The sequence below is a fragment of the Pogona vitticeps genome, chromosome 6 (genome assembly GCF_051106095.1).
Source record: "Pogona vitticeps strain Pit_001003342236 chromosome 6, PviZW2.1, whole genome shotgun sequence".
NCBI lineage: Eukaryota > Metazoa > Chordata > Lepidosauria > Squamata > Agamidae > Pogona > Pogona vitticeps.
The window spans coordinates 45752105-45772086 of NC_135788.1; the positions used below are offsets into that span (position 1 = coordinate 45752105).

General features: G+C 39.5%; 1 protein-coding gene across 7 annotated transcripts in view; it reads left to right on the forward strand.

Annotated features, from left to right (window-relative positions):
* Positions 1-19982, forward strand: part of RBMS3 (RNA binding motif single stranded interacting protein 3) — a 1057118-nt gene that overhangs the window by 898174 nt on the left and 138962 nt on the right. For all 7 annotated transcript variants that reach the window (XM_073003441.2, XM_078377327.1, XM_073003440.2 and 4 more), the window contains one exon: positions 14274-14380. In XM_073003441.2, coding sequence (XP_072859542.2) covers positions 14274-14380 — 107 coding nt within the window. The remainder of the gene's footprint in view (positions 1-14273; positions 14381-19982) is intronic.

The following is a 19982-nucleotide window of genomic DNA, read 5'->3' on the forward strand; positions in this document are numbered from 1 at the left end:
TTCAGGACTGGACACAGTATTCAATATGAGGCCTAACCAGTGCCAAACAGAGGGGAATTAGTACCTTATGGGATTTGTAGACCAAATTTCTGTAATGCAAGCTAAAATAGCATTTGCCTTTTTTGTAACCACATCACACTGTTGGCTCGTATTCAGCTTTTGATTTATAATGATTCCAAGATACTTCTCACTCATAGTATTGCTAAGCCAGTTATCCTCCATCTTCTGTGTTCGGTTTCTTTTTCCTCGATGCAGCACTTTACACTTATCCCTCTTAAATTTCATTCTGTTGTTTTCAGCTTGGTGCTCAATCCTATCCAGATCATTTTGATTTTGTTCCCCTTGTCTTTCAGGGTATTAGCTATTCAACCCAATTTTGTGTCATCTGTAAATTTTATTAGCATTCCCTGCACCCCCTGATCCAGGTCATTAATAAAAATGTTGAGGATCCCAGGGCTCAGGACTGAGTCCTGGGGTATGCTATTTTCTTACCTCCTCCCAGTTTAAGAAGGAGCCATTCATCATCACCCTCTGAGTATGATTCTGTAGCCAATTGTGTATCCCCCTGACACTTGATCTATCCAGCCCACAGCTAGTTAGTTTGCTAATCAGAATATCATGGGGCACTTTATCAAAAGTTTTGCTGAAGTCAAGATATACTACTTCTACAGCATTCCCTCTGTCTATCAGGGAAGTTACTTGATCAAAAAAAATGAGAGCAGATTAGATAATCTTTAGATAATCTAGCAATCATGAAATCGATGTTATCATGTCAAAGACAGCTATGTTCCTGAAGACTGTACTCACGTCAAGTTTCTTCTAGACCCTATAGGTTTCTATCTTATGAATATTTATTTTATCTTTTAGTATATCTTGTACTCTGACTTCCACTTGTTCTCCTTATTTACCTATACAATCACCAATATTTACTTGAGAAACTTCTACTATGATACATACCTGGACAAGATGGAGGTCCTGAGGGTGGGTGGACCCACTGTCAGTGGTTTGGGAAACTCCCTCTCTGTTGGGGTGTGTGTGTGACTCTCACTGCTAAGAATGAGGTTCACAGCTTGGGGATACATCTGGACCCGGTGTTCACCATGGAAACTCAGGTGGCGTCAGTGGTCCGCACCACCTATTTCCATCTTTGGCGGATTGCCCAGCTGCGCCCTTTCTTGATGTTGGTGTGCTCGCCACCTTGGTCCATGCGCTCATAATCTCGAGATTAGACCACTGCAATGCGCTCTACGTGGGGCTACCTTTGAGATTAATGTGGAAACTCCAAATGGTGCAGAATACAGCGGCCAGACTTCTTAGTGGGGCTTCTGGCCGCATTGCATTGGCTGCCCATTCGATTCCATGTTGATTTCAAAGTTCTAGTGATCGCATACAAAGCCCTAAACAGTTTAAGACCTCAATACTTGGCGAAATGCCTCCTCCCACCTAGATCTACTTATATCACCCGATCTAGCCAGCTCCTGCTTTTAATCCCCCACTCCTGTGTCTGTTCTGTATACTGTACCTACATATTTCACTTGTAGTAGTTTCATCTGTACTTCACACCAGTATAACATCATTCCTTTTATTTTCTACCCTTTTCTTTGCCCAAGTTCTTATTTCTCTCGACATCACCTGTAAATAACATGTCTTTATTAGTGTGAGTGCTTACATCCCCATCCAGGTCGGCAGTAGCAAAGAGGCCCTTCTCAGACATAGACTTCATAAAATCCGGACTCCTGCAGATGCTAGAAATTGACTTTATTAGGGTTTAGGAATGTGGTACAAGAAAAGGAATTGTGCCAGCTGCACTCATCCCACCAGCTTGCTGGGGGAGGGTCTGAGTTGACTAGCTTCATACCAGTGTCTGGCACTGGGTTCAGACTGTTCACGGTATGTTGGTGGCTTTGGGTCTGAAGTTCAACCCCAATCCAACTCACACACATGGATGGATTGTAATGCCAGCTGCTCACTGTGGTCCAGACCTCGCTGGTTCCTCCTGTCACTCTCTGGTTCTTTCATCTCCAGTTTGGTTGGAGTGGGGGCCAGGGGCCCAACAGTCACTGAGGTCTCCATGGGATGGTGCTCGAGGTGAGAATGCTGATGGGCTGAAGATCAGTGCTCCACTGCTGCATCTCCTCCTTTTAGAAATGAGGATTTCCACCCAAACACCAGTCCAGGGGTTCTGAACCAGCAAACAGTCCATCTCTCCTCAGGTACAGAAGATGGGGTCTAGTTTTTCCCTATTGTTGCCCCCCTTTTCTCCCTCAGAATCTGTCTACGTTGCCAAGCTTGAGCTTTTCTCTTCTTTCCTCTCCCCCTGTTTTATGCCTGGCCTCTGACAGCCTTGTCCGCCCCCTTATTCCTTGCTAGGTGGGACCTAGCTTCTCTCCTCCACAACCCTTTCTGTGCCCGCCTGAGTGCCGGAGGTTCTGTTGGGCTCACTAGGGAACATGGGGCAAGGGGGGGGAACCCAGTGGAGCACTACGAGCAATTAGTTGGCTCATTTCTTAACTCCTAGAAAAATTCTGTAGATTTATCCATTTAAGTCTTCCCTGTTACCAGTTGATACATGCAAAGAAAATGTTGTGGAATTGCTTCCATTCACAAAAATAAGGAGACATATGAATCGTGCCTAACATGACAAAACCTTGGCAACTTTGCTCAATAAGACAAGTAGAAGGGTGTATTTTGAAAGTCCACACACTTACCAGCAAGGGCTATGTCTTAAATTCCTTGCTAAAGTGCTTTGGGGTGGGGTGGGGGAGGAGAAGAGGATAAAATATCCTTTCTCTGATGCACAGTGGCACACTCACTGTAATACTTAAATACTATCATCTGTAGGAGAAGCTACACTGATTTCTCATTCATTGTTCACTTTGGAGCACATGTTGCATGTCTTTGGGGTCTCATCAGTAACTCAAAAGGAGCAATCAGCTTTGAAGCTGGGCATCTCCTGCTCTCTTGGGCAGATGTAGCCTGCAACATGCTTGGTCTGACCCACTGGATATTTGATTTTTAGATCATGGCTTCTCAGTCAAGTGTCTACCCCTATTGTACCGTCCTGCCACTTACCACATTCATATCACAAACAAAGGGCTCTTCCTCTCAGCCACATGAGTACACCAGTTAGACTGGTTGAAGCGCCATTGGTTTAAAAAGGAAATATGTGAGGAACATGTAAAACTGCTAGAGAATTCATAGGCATCCATAGGATCCTAGACTTCCTTGTTAATCCACCATGCACCAAAATGAGCTGAATACTGCCCCAGCTTGAAAGATGATGCATTTAATTCCCTCTCATTGGTGGCAGTCCCCTCCCACTAGGAAAAGGCTAAGGAAATGGCAATAGTTATGGGGTGCGACCCCATCCCTACACTGGTAGGATTGCTGTCTATTAGCAAGATGTTTTTAAAAAGTTTTTTGCTTGTTTATTTGTTTAAATTGTTCAAGCAATTATAAATATTGGACATAGGTTTAAGGCGCTTCATTGACAAAGGTGTTTGTCATGGTTTTCTTTGCTATGTATAAAAATCAGAATAGATATTTGGAGATTATTTTTCTGGTTTGTGGCATTAGTCCTTCCAATACTAGGCCAGAAAAACCTGGTGGCAAATATACAATTACTGTAATAGAAATAGAAATGCCCTTTAAAATTGATATGCTGTACCCAGATAAGGTGAATCAAAAGTAATTTTTGTGTATTAGTTCAGGCATTGTCAGTTCAAATATTACCTGATACAATATTTGATAGGATTGTAGTAACATTTAAAGTGATCAATATCAAAAGGTATTTGAATGAGAAAATAGATTTAAGACAAAATCATTGAGGTGTTTTTATAGATGAAAAAAGCTTTTGTTTTCTGGGCCCTTTTTCTCAAGAGAAATTAGAGATTGTTGAGAGGTGAAATGGTAACTACAAATGCGTGTAGGTCAAGTCTTATTGGAGACTCATTTTACTTCTGTTAGAGGTGAGCTAGAAAGTGATACAAATCATTTGTATATGATCTTCTGCTGTAAATTAAAGTGCATGAAACCATTTTCAATTCTGCTGGTTTACAGTATTTGATAAAAACTGGCTTTGTTTCTCTTCTATAATCGCACAAGAATAAAATGGTATGGCATCATTTTTCATTCAGATAAAATGATATGACTTTACTAGAAAAGGTCAAAGAATTTGGGCAAGTACATGTTGTTGTTGGTTTGGAAACTGTAGTGGTGAACCTGGTTAATCTAATTGAATATAATCAGTGAAATGGATCTGGAATATAAGATTTTTTAGAAGTTTTATGAAATGCATCACCACACAGCATTTTTCTACTGACATCTTGCTGCTGGTTAAGAATACTGGCATTTCATTGATAGAAGCAGGCCATGGACACTCTGATACAAGCATAGAATTGCAGGTGTAGGGCCAGATTCAGAGAACTAAGAGCACTGCTGAAACAATAGAGTTGCCAGATTGCCCTGTTTTGCCTTGCAAGCATTGCTTCTTTGCCCCATATCAGGACAGATGCACAGGCTCGCCGAATGTTTCTGCAGGTACTAGTCACAAGAATGAACTACTGTTGTTAATGTCATCGTCATCCCTAGTATATGCCAATATTTTTTTTCTGTATCCCAAAATCACAGCTTCTCCATTATTGCTATCATTTTTTACATCTGGTAGATTTCAAGCTCCTTTGAAAACTCAAGAAAGGTGTAATGTAAAATGCAGAAGGAGATTCTCATTTACCATACCCGAAAATATTTGTCTATAGTCCAGAATGCTCTGAAACATGTGACTTGAAGGGCAAGGGCAAACACATGTGTTGACTTTTAAACTTCTGGGAATTTACTGCTGACATTTATTCTGATCTTGTTATACTGACATAAAAACAGGACAGGACTCCAGTGGTGTTGGGTTTTACAGCACCACTAAAAATGTTAGCAGCACCACTGCAGCGGCTCAAATTGGGAAGCCCTCTTTCCCTAACAATTCTATGATCTGTTTTTCATCCACTACATTTGTATTTTACCTCAATTGTTGTTACCTGTTCAGTGCCATGAGAAAGCTCTTTTATGCGCTGTGTCCCCAGCTCAGTCAGTGAAAGCCAATTCCATTGTTACTGCCATCTGACAGGCCTTTAATCCCACAGTCTCTCAGGGACTCACTGTTTTGTGGCCAGCTTCCTTTTTCCTTCTTCTCTCTCCTCCCTAGCTTTTCACACAGAGACATGGTTGAGGCCAGAGGATAAAGATTATTTCCCCCTTTATTTTTGAAAAGAAGTGAAGAAAATGCCACAGCAAGGCAGATTCTCTTTCTAGCACAAGGGCGTGAAAGGGTTGCTGGGTTGACAAGAAAGAGGGGACATAGCTGTGTGCTAAAAACAGACAAGAGAGGCCTAGTGGGTGATGTGGGTTATGACTAAGAGAAAGGAACATAACGTCAGGAGAACACTTTTGTTTGCAGCATAAACGTAATAATTGGCAAGGCAGCCTGGCCAGGCAGAGAGCAGTTCCTCTATCATGGAAAGGCAGAGAGTAGTTGTTCCCTTGGGTGAGAGGGCCATGGGCCAAATACAAATGTGCCAAAGCTCATATCTGGTGCAGAGGCTAGTGGTTACCCTCTCCTGACTCATCTGATGAAGGGACAGAGACAATTAAAAGGGGAAAAAATAAGGAGAGTGGAGGAAGGATGTGTTGGACAAAGGAACAGGCCCCATCAAGTGATGCAGTGGTGTTGGGTTTTCCCCAGGGAGGTCTACAGAATCATGGGGAATAGGGCAGTTAGAGGCTTTAAGTCTTAAGACCATGGAAGTCTCCCCTGGTGAGCTGTGAATGGGTTTTTCTATATCTAGAAACAGTTCAGAGGCTTAAAAATCCTTGACTGACTTTGCAAAATCAAGTGCTTCCTAAATTTTCATTTCCCCATGTATAGAGATACATGTGTATTTGAGTAGTGCTTAATTCTGTTCCATTTCTCATTTTCATAAACCTGTTTTTTGTTAAATTCAAACTATAGGAGCATTCAGCCTCATTTTCATAGCACCTGCAAATCTTTGAACTAAGCCTGCCACGATTTATTTTCAAAAGAATAAAGTTTTTCTTTAAAATAGAAAACTTTTATTTTAAATACTGTAAAAAAGGAAGTCATTAACATGTTTTAAATACTGTATTTTTCGCACCATAAGACACACTTTTTTCCCACAAAACAGGGGGGTGGAAAGTCTGTGCGTCTTACGGAGCGAAGAAAACAGATTATATTTTCCTGTTTTCTTCTCCTAAAAAATTGGTGTGTCTTATGGAAAGGTGCATCTTATGGAGCGAAAAATACGGTAGTTGCTTCATAAAATAGTGCAACTTATTTAGTACTACTTCTTCCTTTTAAATGAGATATTTCTTTAAGAATGTGCTGAAACCTAACCATAGGTTTTAGCACAACTTTACCAAATTTGTTGATCCCTACCAAATTGTAAGAGCCCTTCATTACTTAAAGTTGTGTGGCATTCAATGGTGTGCTGGCCCACAAAAAAATAACTGTCTTTGACCTTTCAATGATCACCTTGTTCCACTCATGAATATACAGAAGATCCCTCAGACCTTATTGTCATGCTACAGAGTCCACAGCTAAAGGTCCTGCATATGGAAACTAAGGTTCAAAGGTAGGTGATTTGGCTAGAGAGAGAGAGAGAGAGAGAGAGAGAGAGAGAGAGAGAGACTGGTGGTCAAGTTCCCAAGGAATCCTGTCTTGGTGCATGATGTATGGCCACTGCTTCAGTATAGATTGTTCCATAACAGGCAGGAGGAAATAATAATAATGTGCCACCAGGTGAAATCTGACACATGGTGACCTTTTTCAAGGTTTTCTAGGTAGAGAGTACTCAGAAGTGATTTCCTTCTTCTGGGGACTGTGCAGCTTTCCTGAGGCAACACAGTCTGGCTCTTCTGGAATTAACAGTGGGGAATTGAACTCCCAACTTCTAGCTCTGCAGTCACATATCTCATTGAGATGTCCAGCCAACAGTTCCTTCATGGATTGCTGCCTCTTCATGGATTGCTGTCTTGTCGTGGCAAAGGGGCTTGAGTTATTCAGAGAAGCTATGGGCTATGCTGTGCAGGGACACCCAAGACGGACAGGTCATAGTGGAGAGTTCTGAATAAACGCAATCCACCTGGAGCAGGAACTGGCAAGCCACTCCAGTATCTTTGCCAAGAAAACCCCATGAACAGAAACAAAAGGCTAAAAGAAATGATGCTGGAAGATGAGCCCCTCAGGCCAAAAGGTGTCCAACATGCTACTCAGGAAGAGCGGAGGACAAGTACAAGTCGTTCCAGAGCTAATGAAGTGGTTGGGCCAAAGCCAAAAGGATGCTCAGCTGCGGATGTGCGTGGAAGTGAAAGGAAAATCTGATGCTGCAAAGAAAATTACTGCATGGGAACGTGGAATGTAAGATCTATGAACCTTGGTAAGCTGGATGTGGTCAAACAGAAGATGGCAAGAATAAACATTGACATCCTGGGTGTCAGTGAACTAAAATGGATGGGAATGGGCAAATTCAATTCAGATGATTATAATATCTACGATTGTGTGCAAGAATCCCGTAGAAGGAATGGATTAGCCCTGATAGTCAACAAAAGAGTGGGAAAAGCTGTACTGGGATATAATCTCTAAAATGAAAGAATGATTTCAATACGAATCCAAGGCAGGCCTTTCAACATCACAGTAATCCAAGTTTATGCACTAACCACCGATGCTGAGGAGACTAAAATTGACCAATTCTATGAAGACTTACAACACCATCTAGAACTGACACCAAGAAAAGATGTTCTTCTCATTATAGAGGACTGGAATGCTAAAGTAGGGAGTCAAGAGATAAAAGGAACAACAGGTAACTTTGGCCTTGGTGTTCAAAATGAAGCAGGGCAAAGGCTAATAGAGTTTTGTCAAGAGAACTCTACACATGGACATCACCAGTTTGGCAATACTGAAATCAGATTGATTATGTTCTCTGCAGCCAAAGATGGAGAAGCTCTATACAGTCAGCAAAAACAAGACATTGAACTGATTGTGGCTCTGATCATCAGCTTCTTATAGCAAAACTCAAGCATAAGCTGAAGAAAGGAGGAAAAACCACTGGGCTAGTCAGGTATAATCTAAACCAAATCCCTTTTGAATACACTGTGGAAGTGAACAATAGATTTAAGGAACTCGATTTGGAAGACAGAGTGCCTGAAGAACTCTGCATGGAGGCCCATAACATTGTACAGGAGGCAGCAACAAAAACCACCCCAAAGAAAAGGAAATGCAAGAAAGTAAAGTGGCTGTCCAACAAGGCCTTACAAATAGCAGAGAAGAGAAGGGAAACAAAATGTAAAGGAGAAAATTGAATGCAGACTTCCAAAGAATAGCAGAGAGACACAAGAGGCCCTTCTTAAACAAAGAATACAAAAAAGAGGAAAATAATAGAAAGGAAAAAACAGAGATCTGCTCAAAAATTTGTGAGCTATTAAAGGAACATTTTGTCCTAAGATGGACATAATAAAGGACAAAGATGGTAGGGACCTCACAGAAGCAGAAGACATCAAGAAGAGGTGACAAGAATACACAGAGGAATTCTACCAGAAAGATTTGGATGTCCCGGACAACCCAGATAGTGTGGTTGCTGACCTTGAGCCAGACATCCTGGAGAGTGAAGTCAAGTGGGCCTTAGAAAGCACAGCTAACAACAAGGCCAGAGGAGGTGATGGCATTCCTGTCGAACTATTTAAAATTTTAAACAATGAGGCTGTTAAGGTGCTACATTCAATATGCCAGCAAGTTTGGAAAACTCAGCAGTGGCCAGAGGATTGGAAAAGATCAGTCTACATCCCAATCCCAAAAAAGGGCAGTGCCAAAGAATGCTCCAACTACCTTACAATTACACTCATTTCACACGCTAGCAAGGTTATGCTCAAAATCCTGCAAGGTAGGCTTCAGCAGTATGTGGACCGAGAACTCCCAGAAGTACAAGCTGGATTCCGAAGGGGCAGAGGAACTCGAGACCAAATTGCTAACATGCGCTAGATTATGGAAAAAGCCAGAGAATTCCAGAAAAACATCGACTTGTGCTTCATTGACTATGCAAAAGCTTTTTACTGTGTAGATCACAGCAAACTATGGCAAGTCCTTAAAGAAATGGGACTGCCTGATCACCTTATCTTTCTCCTGAGAAACCTATACGTGGGAAAGGAAGCAACAGTTAGAACTGGATATGGAACAACTGATTGGTTCTAAATTGGGAAAGGAGTACGACAAGGCTGTATATTGTCCCCCTGCTTATTTAACTTATATGCAGAATATATCATGCGAAAGGCAGAATTGGAGGAATCCCAAGTCAGAATTAAGATTGCCGGAAGAAATATCAACAACCTCAGATATGCAGATGATACCACTCTGATAGCAGAAAGTGAGGAAGAATTAAAATACCTTGTAATGAGGGTGAAAGAGGAGAGTGCAAAAATGGTCTGAAGCTCAACATTAAAAAAAATACTAAGATCACTGGTCCCATCAATCCTGGCAAATAGAAGGGGAAGATATGGAAGCAGTGACAGATTTTACTTTCTTGTGCTCCATGATCACTGCAAATGGGGGACAGCAGCCATGAAATTAAAAGATGCCTGCTTCTTGGGAGGAAAGCAATGACAAACCTAGACAGCTTCTTAAAAAGCAGAGACATCACCTTGCCAACAAAGGTCCGCATAGTCAAAGCTATGTTTTTTCCAATAGTGATGTATGGAAGTGAGAGCTGGACCATAAAGAAGGCTGACCACTGAAGAATTGATGCTTTTGAATTGTGGTGCTGGAGGAGACTCTTGATAGTCCCCTGGACTGCAAAGACAATAAACCTATCCATGAAGGAAATCAACTGTCAGTGCTTACTGGAAGGACAGATTCTGAAGCTGAGGCTCCAATACTTTGGCCATCTCATGAGAAGACTCCCTGGAAAAGAGCCTGACGTTGGGAAAGTGTGAGGGCAAGAGGAGAAGGGGACGACAGAGGACGAGATGTTTGGACAGTGTCATCGAAATTCCCAACATGAGTTTGACCAAACTCTGGGAAGCAGTGGAACACAGGAGGGCCTGGTGTGCTCTGGTCCATGGGGTCACGAAGAGTGAAACACGACTTAACGACTGAACAACAAAGCAATAGGCAAATAAAGATAGGCTGAAGTTGAACCTTTGATAACCCCCGGAAGAAAATTTCCTCTTATGCTTAACATAGGACTTTCAATCTTCTTGGGCGGGCTGCCATTTCCATGTTCCACCACTTTACATCAGAGTGAATGGGGTGTCCTTAAATAGAGGTTAGCCCTCTGTTCTTAGTCAGCTCAGCCCAGTATTTGTAGCACAACTTTACCAAAATGTGCTGATCCCCACAATTATTTTGTGGTGGTGGGATCAGCATATTTTGGTAAAGCTGTGCTAAAAACAATGTCCTGCAAACAACATGGAGGCCATTCGCCACACGCTGCCTCTTCACCTGTGCTGCTGAAATTCAGCATTAAACCCTACTGCCACATTTTGGCAGCGAACTGCTAAGGGCCATTAAAGCAAGCATGGAATGCTTGTTTCCAAGAGGGAGTTCTGGTCTGATGTCAAAGCAGAATCCAGAAACATACGCAAAGAAACCCTACATTACACCTGCCAAATTTACTGCACTTAAGAAGCCTCTTCCCGAAGTCAGTGTGGTGTAAGCAAGAAAAGAAACAAACACAGCCAATGGCTAATTAAGGCTGGAAAGTGAAAAATTCCTATATGGCCCTTTCAGTCATCCACCAATTACCCCACAAGGAGCCAAGGGAGCGGGCAAGTGCCAGGTACCAAGTGAAACTACAGTGGGAAACATTACAGGACTTAAATGGTCTAACTTGGTCGTCTATTAAGCAACTTTCTCTGGGCTGGGAGCAAAATTGCTCCCCCCCCCCACTCATCAAATAATGGGATGGGGAGAATGACAGCAGTCTGTTTACAAAGTTCAACAGGGATTGTTGGGGATTTCCATGTGTGCAGCTAACACTGTGCAAGGTTCTGTTGTGGAACTGACTGCAGAATTGATTTCACAATCTGTGGCATATCAATTGCACAACCAGTGGCACAACAGACCCTTCAGTAGTTCTACCATTTGGACAACTAAACTTGTGCATGAAAAAATTCCCCACAAGATATTGGCCAGAATCTTGATAGTCAGTAATACATATATCCCCCATACTGTTGATGAATGCCTGAATCCTTCTGTGTAGAGTAGACATGGGGACAAATATAAAAACGAATCAAGATATTCATTAAATATCCCTGATTAATCTGATATCTGTTATTTTGTATACTGGGGTCCAGAGATCCCAACGAATACGAAGCAAAGAATATAACCCTTTTATATTCATCCCTTTGTTCCCTATTGGCTTATGCCCCCGCGGATCAGCTGTTCCTTGGAGGGCATAAGCAGAGAGGGGTTTTCCTTTCGGGTGGCTTGCTAAAGCCTATCAGAAGGGAATCACAACCCCGTGGCTCATGGATGGCTTGGTTCCCCTTTCTCCTCTTCCTATGCCCGCATGGCATAAGAAGAGGAGGCAAGAGATCAAAGGAATCACCCAGCCCACAGCTGTGGGATCACTTTGATCCCCGCTTTCACTCCTCTTGCTATGCCCCATGGAGGGAGGCATAGAAAGGAGGGAAAGGAATCAAAGCAATCTTGCAGCAAGGCAGCACGTCCGTTGGATCACCTTGATCCCTTTCCCCCTCCTCTTGCTATGCCCGTGGGGCAAAGCAAGAGGAGGGAAAGCAGGAAACAAAGCGATCCTGCAGCCGTGCTGCCTTAGGTTGGGGGGGGGTTGCTTCGATCCTATTTTAACTCATCAGCTGGGGCTTTTTTTAAAAAGACAGCCCCATGGGCTGTTTAAAAAAAGGACCCAACAACAACAAATTGATTTGTTGTTCATTAGGTTATGGGGGGGGGCAATTCGTGGTATGTGGGTCATCAAGTTGGACAATCCACAAACCATGATGAAGCACCATTTTGGTGCTTCGTTCCCATCTCAAGTGTAGATATTCAGGAGACTAGTTAGGACTGTTCTTTTTGTAGCTACTTTCACAGGCTAGTCATGGCTAATGTAGTTGCATGATCCTCCACATTGAATCTTCTAGCTTTCCTTTTTGATGCCACTTCTTCTGGTGGTCTTCTGGGATTGGTGTTTTTGGAGTTGTTATCTTTCTGGAATCAGTATCAGAAAGTTATTACCATAACTCTTTTCTTTTACTTGTACATAGTATGTTTTAGCTTAGCTTAGTTTAACTTCTTTCCTGTAACAATGAAAAGCACCTATCATGGTGTTAACTCATCATTTCCACATGGAGGCTTTAAGCATGCTTTTCTATAACTCAAAACTGCCTAGCTGTTTTACCAGGAAACTAGTACTGAAATATTAATAGCCACTTATCTTAACTGCTGCAACATTAGTAAGACAGAAGCTTATTAATAACTACTGTTTTGCTACAGAGAGTCTTACAGGATACTTAGCAGTATATTTCTAAATTAAACATCTTCTGCAGGTGTAGAAAAAACATAAAATGTCATAATCTTCTTATTTTAATTGTGTCATCAACATGAAGAATCTATTGCTATGAATGGATCAATGTCCAGCTTGTGCAACTTTAAGCCAGAAACCATACACTATGCAAAGGGCAGATTTGTTCAAGGAGCACTTTACGCTCTGCATATAATAACAGAATCCTGACCCTGATGCCTTAGATATAATGAAATATGTATAACTAAGAATCTTTGTCCAGTATGAGATAATCTTTGAACATGATTCCCGAGTCAATAAAAACCTTCCTCAGTTGCTCCACACATTATAATGTGTGTGTGTGTGTGTGTGTGTGTGTGTGTGTGTATAAATTCTATGGTGTGCTTTCATACAGAAAACTTATAAGGAGTGGTGGTGTCTCCTCCTCTCTCCTTGGTTCACTGCATGCGTGTGTGTTTGTGTGATCTGTAGCCTTTTGAACATTGACTGAACAGTTGTACGTTAGCTGTGCTGACTGTTTTATGATGAAAGGCTGGGATCTCAGCTGGGGAGCATAAGGAAGGTCATCTGCCAGCTGTCTTACACTATGAGGATTTAATGGGGGAAACTAAGCTAATTTGATTGTTTGGCAAAAGCCTCCTTTGATCTTCTTGTATTTATTTCAGTTACTCAGTATGTAAGCACAGGGTGCTGAGAAACACAGAATGAGTGGAAACATATTACTCAAAACCAGCTTGCCTCTCCTCTCCCCCTTCCCAAAAGAGCAGCAGTGTTTATCCTTTCACTCATGTCAGTCATGAATAAGTGACAAACTTTGTGATGATAAATGTCTAACTCTGCAACTCTATTTGAGAAATTTAATTTTGAACTCAGGAAGAACAGCACTGGCTCAGCTGTAAGATCTTGTGTAGTCTAGTGCCCCCTTTTTAGTCTCTGGCCTACAGATTTTTGGAAAAGCCTATGGGCATCAGAGAAATAGCTCTTCCTTGTGACTTGCCTCCTACCAACCTGGCTATGAATAAGGGGCTTCCATATGGCCATTAGTCAGAGGGCTGGATCTGCAATTATTTCCTTGAGAAATTAGAAGATTTACCCTCTCAATCTTGAAAGAAAATTGTGCTTAAACAGTTCCCTCGATGTTCCATCACAGATACTGTCAGTTTTAGATATATTGCAATTAAAGACTTGTATGTTTACAAGTTATGAGTTCCAGTATATACATTGCAATATATATCCTGTGCTTGTATACCTTAACATAATTAAAATTCTAGTTATATTCTAATTGATACTGTGTTTGTAGTGTTGATAATTGGAACAAGACCAGTTCCTGCATTCTTTTTCTTTACATCCCAACTAAGTCATACTTAAAGTCGATTCTCTAAAATCATTGGAACTTGTGTTAATCATGCCTTACCTCTGCACCATTGATTTCAAAGACTGTTCTAAATCTGGGTCAATGAGGAATAATAGCCCCACTGACAGGTCTATCCTCCATGAATTTGTCCAGTCTCCTTATAAAACCATCTAACCTGGCCATCAACACATCATACAACAACAACTGTGCGGGTTATCAAGCATTATGTGAAGAAGGAGTGGAAAGAAAATCCTCTCCTCGGGATCTGCTATGATAGGAGAGGAAATTTTAATTTGAAGGATCAGTTGTAGAATGTTAGGGTCTAACTGAGTTATTTTGCTGGGGTTGCTAATAGAGAGCGGGTTTTCCTGTTTTCACAGCACCAACAGAACCACTGCTGTGCAAATTTGCCGATGGCGGGCAAAAGAAACGGCAGAATCAAAGCAAGTACACACAGAATGGGAGGCCGTGGCCAAGAGAAGGAGAGGTGAGTCACAATTATTTGCAATCATTTGTTGGGTGTTTGGATGGAGATCCTTTGTGACAGATGTGAGGGGTCTTCATGAAACCAGAGCAAAATGTAAAAGCATAGTATGAGTGAATATGTGCCATGCTTCAAACGCTTTAACTCCAGTCCCTTCTGCTGTATTAGATACCTAGCAGAAGGAATAGAAGCTGGAGCCTTAATCTACGGTGGATTTGTACAATTGTGAATCATGATACATGTTCCATTGCTCATAATATATTTTGCTGGATCCTCCTGACTGCTAGTTGCAGTTGAAATTAGTGAAAATTAGTGTAACATTATGATTGAATATAGTAGATTTTAGTGGGAACCAAATGCTACTGATTTAGTTTGCAACGTCCCAGTGTCTCCAAATAAATAAAAGCATATTTCAGTGCACTGGTGCAAAAAGCATATATATATTAACAGGGTCAACAAGCCAAATCATTAGTGGTGAATCTAGTAGACATTATGGGAATTGGGGTCCATGTGGCAGGCTTCCCTTCCTTGGCATAGGAAATATGCTAAGGAAATTTTCCTCCTCCAACTACAGAGTTACTTCACATACTACTGGAAGTATACTACAAATAATGTAACAAAAAGCATTCCTTAAGGCACGTCCACAAAATAGAATAACACCTCCTAATTTCAAGCTTGTACTCTGAAAAGGAATTATACAGTCAGCAAATCCACTTTTCTGTTTTGCTACATGATTTTTCTCTAGAGGTATGACATTACTATTATTTTGAATATTACAGTTTGGGAGATTTATCAAGGACGGAACGATTATCTTCAGGCTCAGGTTTAAGCCCAGGGAGCCAGTCGGCCTGCTCTTAATGACAAGTTATCTTCTGATTCTATTATGTAATGAAGCAAAATTTATTGCGCCTAACCAGTTATTTCCCAGAAGGCCACTGGAACAAGTTGATTTAAATTTGATTTCCCTCATTTTGCTTCTTCTAATTGCATACATATTAATTATACCTCACCTGTTCCATGTGTCCAGACTTAAAGTAACTTCATATATGCCATAAGAAATGTTTTGGCAATTTTAAAAATCAGTTCCATGTTAGCCTTCTTCATGAATAGTAGTAACATGTTCAGCTATTTATATCGGTTGCCTGAATTTATTTGTTCAAAAATCCTTGCAAAATTTTAAGCATAGTATTGATGAAATTACTGTGTTTTTTTTCCCCTATAGAGTGTAATTAGAGTTACTCGGATAACAACTTCCTCTTTCTTGCTTGCTTTCTTAGCTTGTTTGTTTTGTTGGCAAATATTTTGGGGACTATTGGTCAAGGGAGGATTACACTTTTGTTTGTTGTGCTGCACCAAAGATGCCATGCATTCTGAAAAACACACAAACTAAGACAGTTATTAGACAGGAAGCAGCCGTGTCTGCTGAATTGCACTGGTGTGAATTTCATTTGGTTTATGCCAGTTTCTGCATAAATCAGATGAAAGTACCCATGAGGTTTTGTTTTTTTTTAAATCTCCATTTGTTCCTTAAGGAAAAAATATATATTTGGAAGTCATAGGAGGCAGCAGTTGAGAAAGGTTTGATCATTTGAGTAGAGTTCTGCTGAATGGATCCATTGTTAAAACTGTTAATGGCTGAAATCCTGTTTGTGTATGTTCCACAGGGTAAAGCTGATAATGTTGTTAGCTGGGGCATTCTTGTTAGAAATTAAACATTTCCTTCTCCTATGTTAAGGAGGCTCCAAGTAATCCCTTCTGTCATCAGGAACCCACAAGCGCCTTGCGACAAGATGAGGAAACATTAATTTAAAAAATAAAAATAAAAATGTCTCAGATGATGACTTCATCACCCTCACACTGCCAAGAACAGGATTCCAGCCAATATTTCTTGAAAGCTGAATATATTTAAATAAATTAATTGATCAGGAAATCATGCTGTTGATTCATATTTCTATAATTATCTATTTCTGTGACAGCTTCTCCTATTGTAATTTAGTGCTCAGTGACAACATAGTTTCCATTTCTGAACAGAAGCCAGCATTTCATTTAATATACCATATGTTGTCAAGTCATATCAGGTATCATTTATATTATCATACACAAATTAGGCACTGGACAATAAGATATTGCCAGTGATTCTTCTACCTGTTGTATCTAGCAAAAATGCAGTTGTCCAGATTTTAAAATATTTTGGTCTTGGTATGAGATGACAGAGAAATTGATGAGTGGTATTTTTGTTTTGTTTTGTTTTTTGTTATTATTTGCCATCATGTCACCTTTAACTTAATGAGCTCAAAAAAAAATCCTATTATTAACCAACCTGTTTTGCTCTTGTTCAGTCAAGTCCATGGTTTCTTTTACTGAGTAATCCATCTTACTTTAGGTCTTTCTCTATCCTACTGCCTTCAACTTAGCATTATTAACTTTTCTAGTGAATCTTGTGTTCTCATGATACGTCCAAGGTTAAGTTTAGTCATTTTAGCTTCTATTGAGTGTTCAAGCCTGAGTTGATCTAGAATCCATTTATTCATCTTTCTGATGTGCCCTGACTTACCTAAAACTCTTATGCAGTGACATATTTTGAATAAATTGATTCTTTTTTAAAATGTTCATCTTTCTTCATTATTCATTTTTTTCCATTTGTGTACAGAGATCAAAAATATTGTAGTATGATCTTTAGTAGTATGGTCTTTACATTGTTCCCCAACAGCACATCTAGATACTTGAGGATCTTTTTAGTTATTTTTGTAGCTGTCCTTCCAGCTATGAAAAAAAGGCTTCTTCTGATTTCTTAGCTAAATGTTCATTTTGATCGATGATTGAGCCACAGTATAAAAGATTTCAAGAATTTTATCATCAACATTAAACCATGTGATTCTTCTGTAGTCATAATTTTTGCTTTCCTAACGTTCAACTGTAATCATGCCCTTGCACTTCTTTCTTTAACTTTCCTCATTAGTTATTTCAAGTCATTGCTATTTTCTGCCAGTAACATTGTTTCATGTGAGTGTCTTAAATTGATGCTTCTTCCATCAGTTTTCACTCATCCTTCATTTAAATCTAATCCAGCTTTCTGTATGATATGTTCTGCATACAGATTGAACAGACAGGGAGATAAAATGCACCCTTGTCTGACACATTTGGCACTGGAAAGCAGTCCGTTTCTCCATATTCTGTCTTAATAATAACCTGTTTCTACATAGGTCATGTACCAGGACAATCAGCTGTTGTGCTACATCAATTTCTTTTAGACTGTTTACTCAAACTTTAAGTCCCATTTAGATTAATGGGACTTACTTTCAAGTAAATGAATATGGCATTGTTGCCTCTGTTTAATTTTCCTACTAATCTTAATTGCATTATTGCAACAAGCAAATTGAAAAAATTATTTTTTTCCTTTTCCAGATCTTCTGGAAAATGACTCTGGACAAAATACATTTGCTATTTGTTCAAGCATTATACTTTTCAGAGAAAGCATGCCTCACATTTCAAGAAGGTCTCCAGGTCTGCACCTTAAAAATGCTGAATGGTGATGAAAGGAATTCTTTCAGAGCAAGAGGCTCCACAGAACTAATCCAGGCACTGTTTTGAGTAACCTGAAGTTTGATGATGCAAAGGTGAAACAGAAGGCTGCCTACAGTTCTTTTATATAACACCAAGATATAAACAAGGAAACTACAAAGCACAGATTATATCTAATTTTAAACTTTGTTATACATATCTCCTTAAAATTGGATAGATAGTGCCACGGATTTTTACATAGTTCTTTCTGAAATTTCAAAGGCAAATACCAATATTATTGGACAGATAGTATGAGGGCCAAGCTATATCTGCTCTTACAGTCAATAACTTAAAAGCATATTTATAATACTGGACTATGGAGAGGTCATTAAGACCTCTGGTTATGCACAGAAGGCATTTAACTCTTTTCTCTCTGGACATGACTCTGCTGGTCTCCCTGCAAACACTCCTAGCAATCATCAAAGGGAATCCTCCCACTAGCATCTTAAACAGCAAACCTTCTTGACTAAATAATGTGATGCACTGCCTATCCAGTCGAGCATCCCCTAGCTGAAAGAAAATGGCCAATATGGGAAAGGGGGAAAATTTATTTTCTTGTACAGTACATCTTGAAATTTTCCCTTGATTGCCATGGGACAGAAGATGCCCACATCAATATAAGGTTGATATAGAATCTTGATCCCATTTAGTTAGTTAGTTGAATTATTTATGTGCTGCCTTTCTCCCCATAGGTGACTGAAGGTGGCTTACAACTGATAAAACAACAGATTTAAAAACATTATATAATTATAATATTTAAAGAACAATTAAATATATAAGGTTTTTTTTAAAAAAAATCAAGTAAAACAAATAAAAAACACGTAAAAAACCTCCCTACTCCCAATGCCCATACCCCTATGCTTCTGGAGAGGCAGTATAGGTATTTATCTCTTATGTACAAGCTTTTTTACCAATGACATATGGAAATAAGTCACTAACCCTTTTTTAATGCAATTTCCTGGATGACCTCTATCTTCATTGTGTGTAGAAAAATGTTCTCCAGCTGTAACCAACATTTGCCAGGGAGTTGTTTTAGCAAATCTATAACGTATATTCTATCTGTAATGGTTTGAAGCTTTAGTGTGATTGTGTGACACACCTGTTACTAATTAGCACAATAAGTTTTCCTATCTTCCTTCTTTCTTACATTATTTTGTGCAACGTCTTTGATGTGATATTTATCTGCTGACAACCACTCATAGACCTCTGTAAAGAAATGAATTGATAGAAATATCACACCCCTGATGAGTAAATTGATGTTGCCTTTTGTTTGGCATACTGTACATTCAGGTCCTATCGCCTACAAATAGATTTAATTATGACTTATTTAACTTACTAGGTCACGTAATTAGAGCTTGATTTATAACTAATGTTGTTTATTTTTTTAAAGAAATTCATGTAAGATGAGACTATTCTTTTTAAAGGAATTAGTTTGTTTCCCCCTAAGTACTTGAGCACTATATTAATGTTTTAAGATACTTTTGATATAAACCACTATCCATGGGCAGATGCTCTGATTTAGAACACATACTTGCGAAAACCATTTGAAGTAAAAGATAAGAGGAAGACCTTCATTGCTGTTATGTTAGATTTTTAATTCATTTAATTCTTATTAGTAGAATGGACTCAAATGGCCAGCAGATATATATATGATTATATAATAATAATAATAATAATAATAATAATAATAATAATAATAATAATAATAATAATAATAATAATAATAATAATAATAATAATAATAATAATAATAATAATAATATATGATTATATATATATAATCATAATGCTCCTGTAGTTGGGCTGATTTTGGGCCATGCCTCTGTTCTATGGTACAGTTTGTTTAGTTTAGTCTGAATTTATCTAGCAGAAAATTATATATATATTCATAGAAAATTTTATATATATATTCATAGACTGATATATTTGTCTTAATATGTCCACGATAAACAAAGTGAGGGATAGATCTGGTCATATAACTTTGATGAGTGGCTGCTAAACATGTAGTCAGATTACAATGAAATTAAGCAGTTAATAACAGATA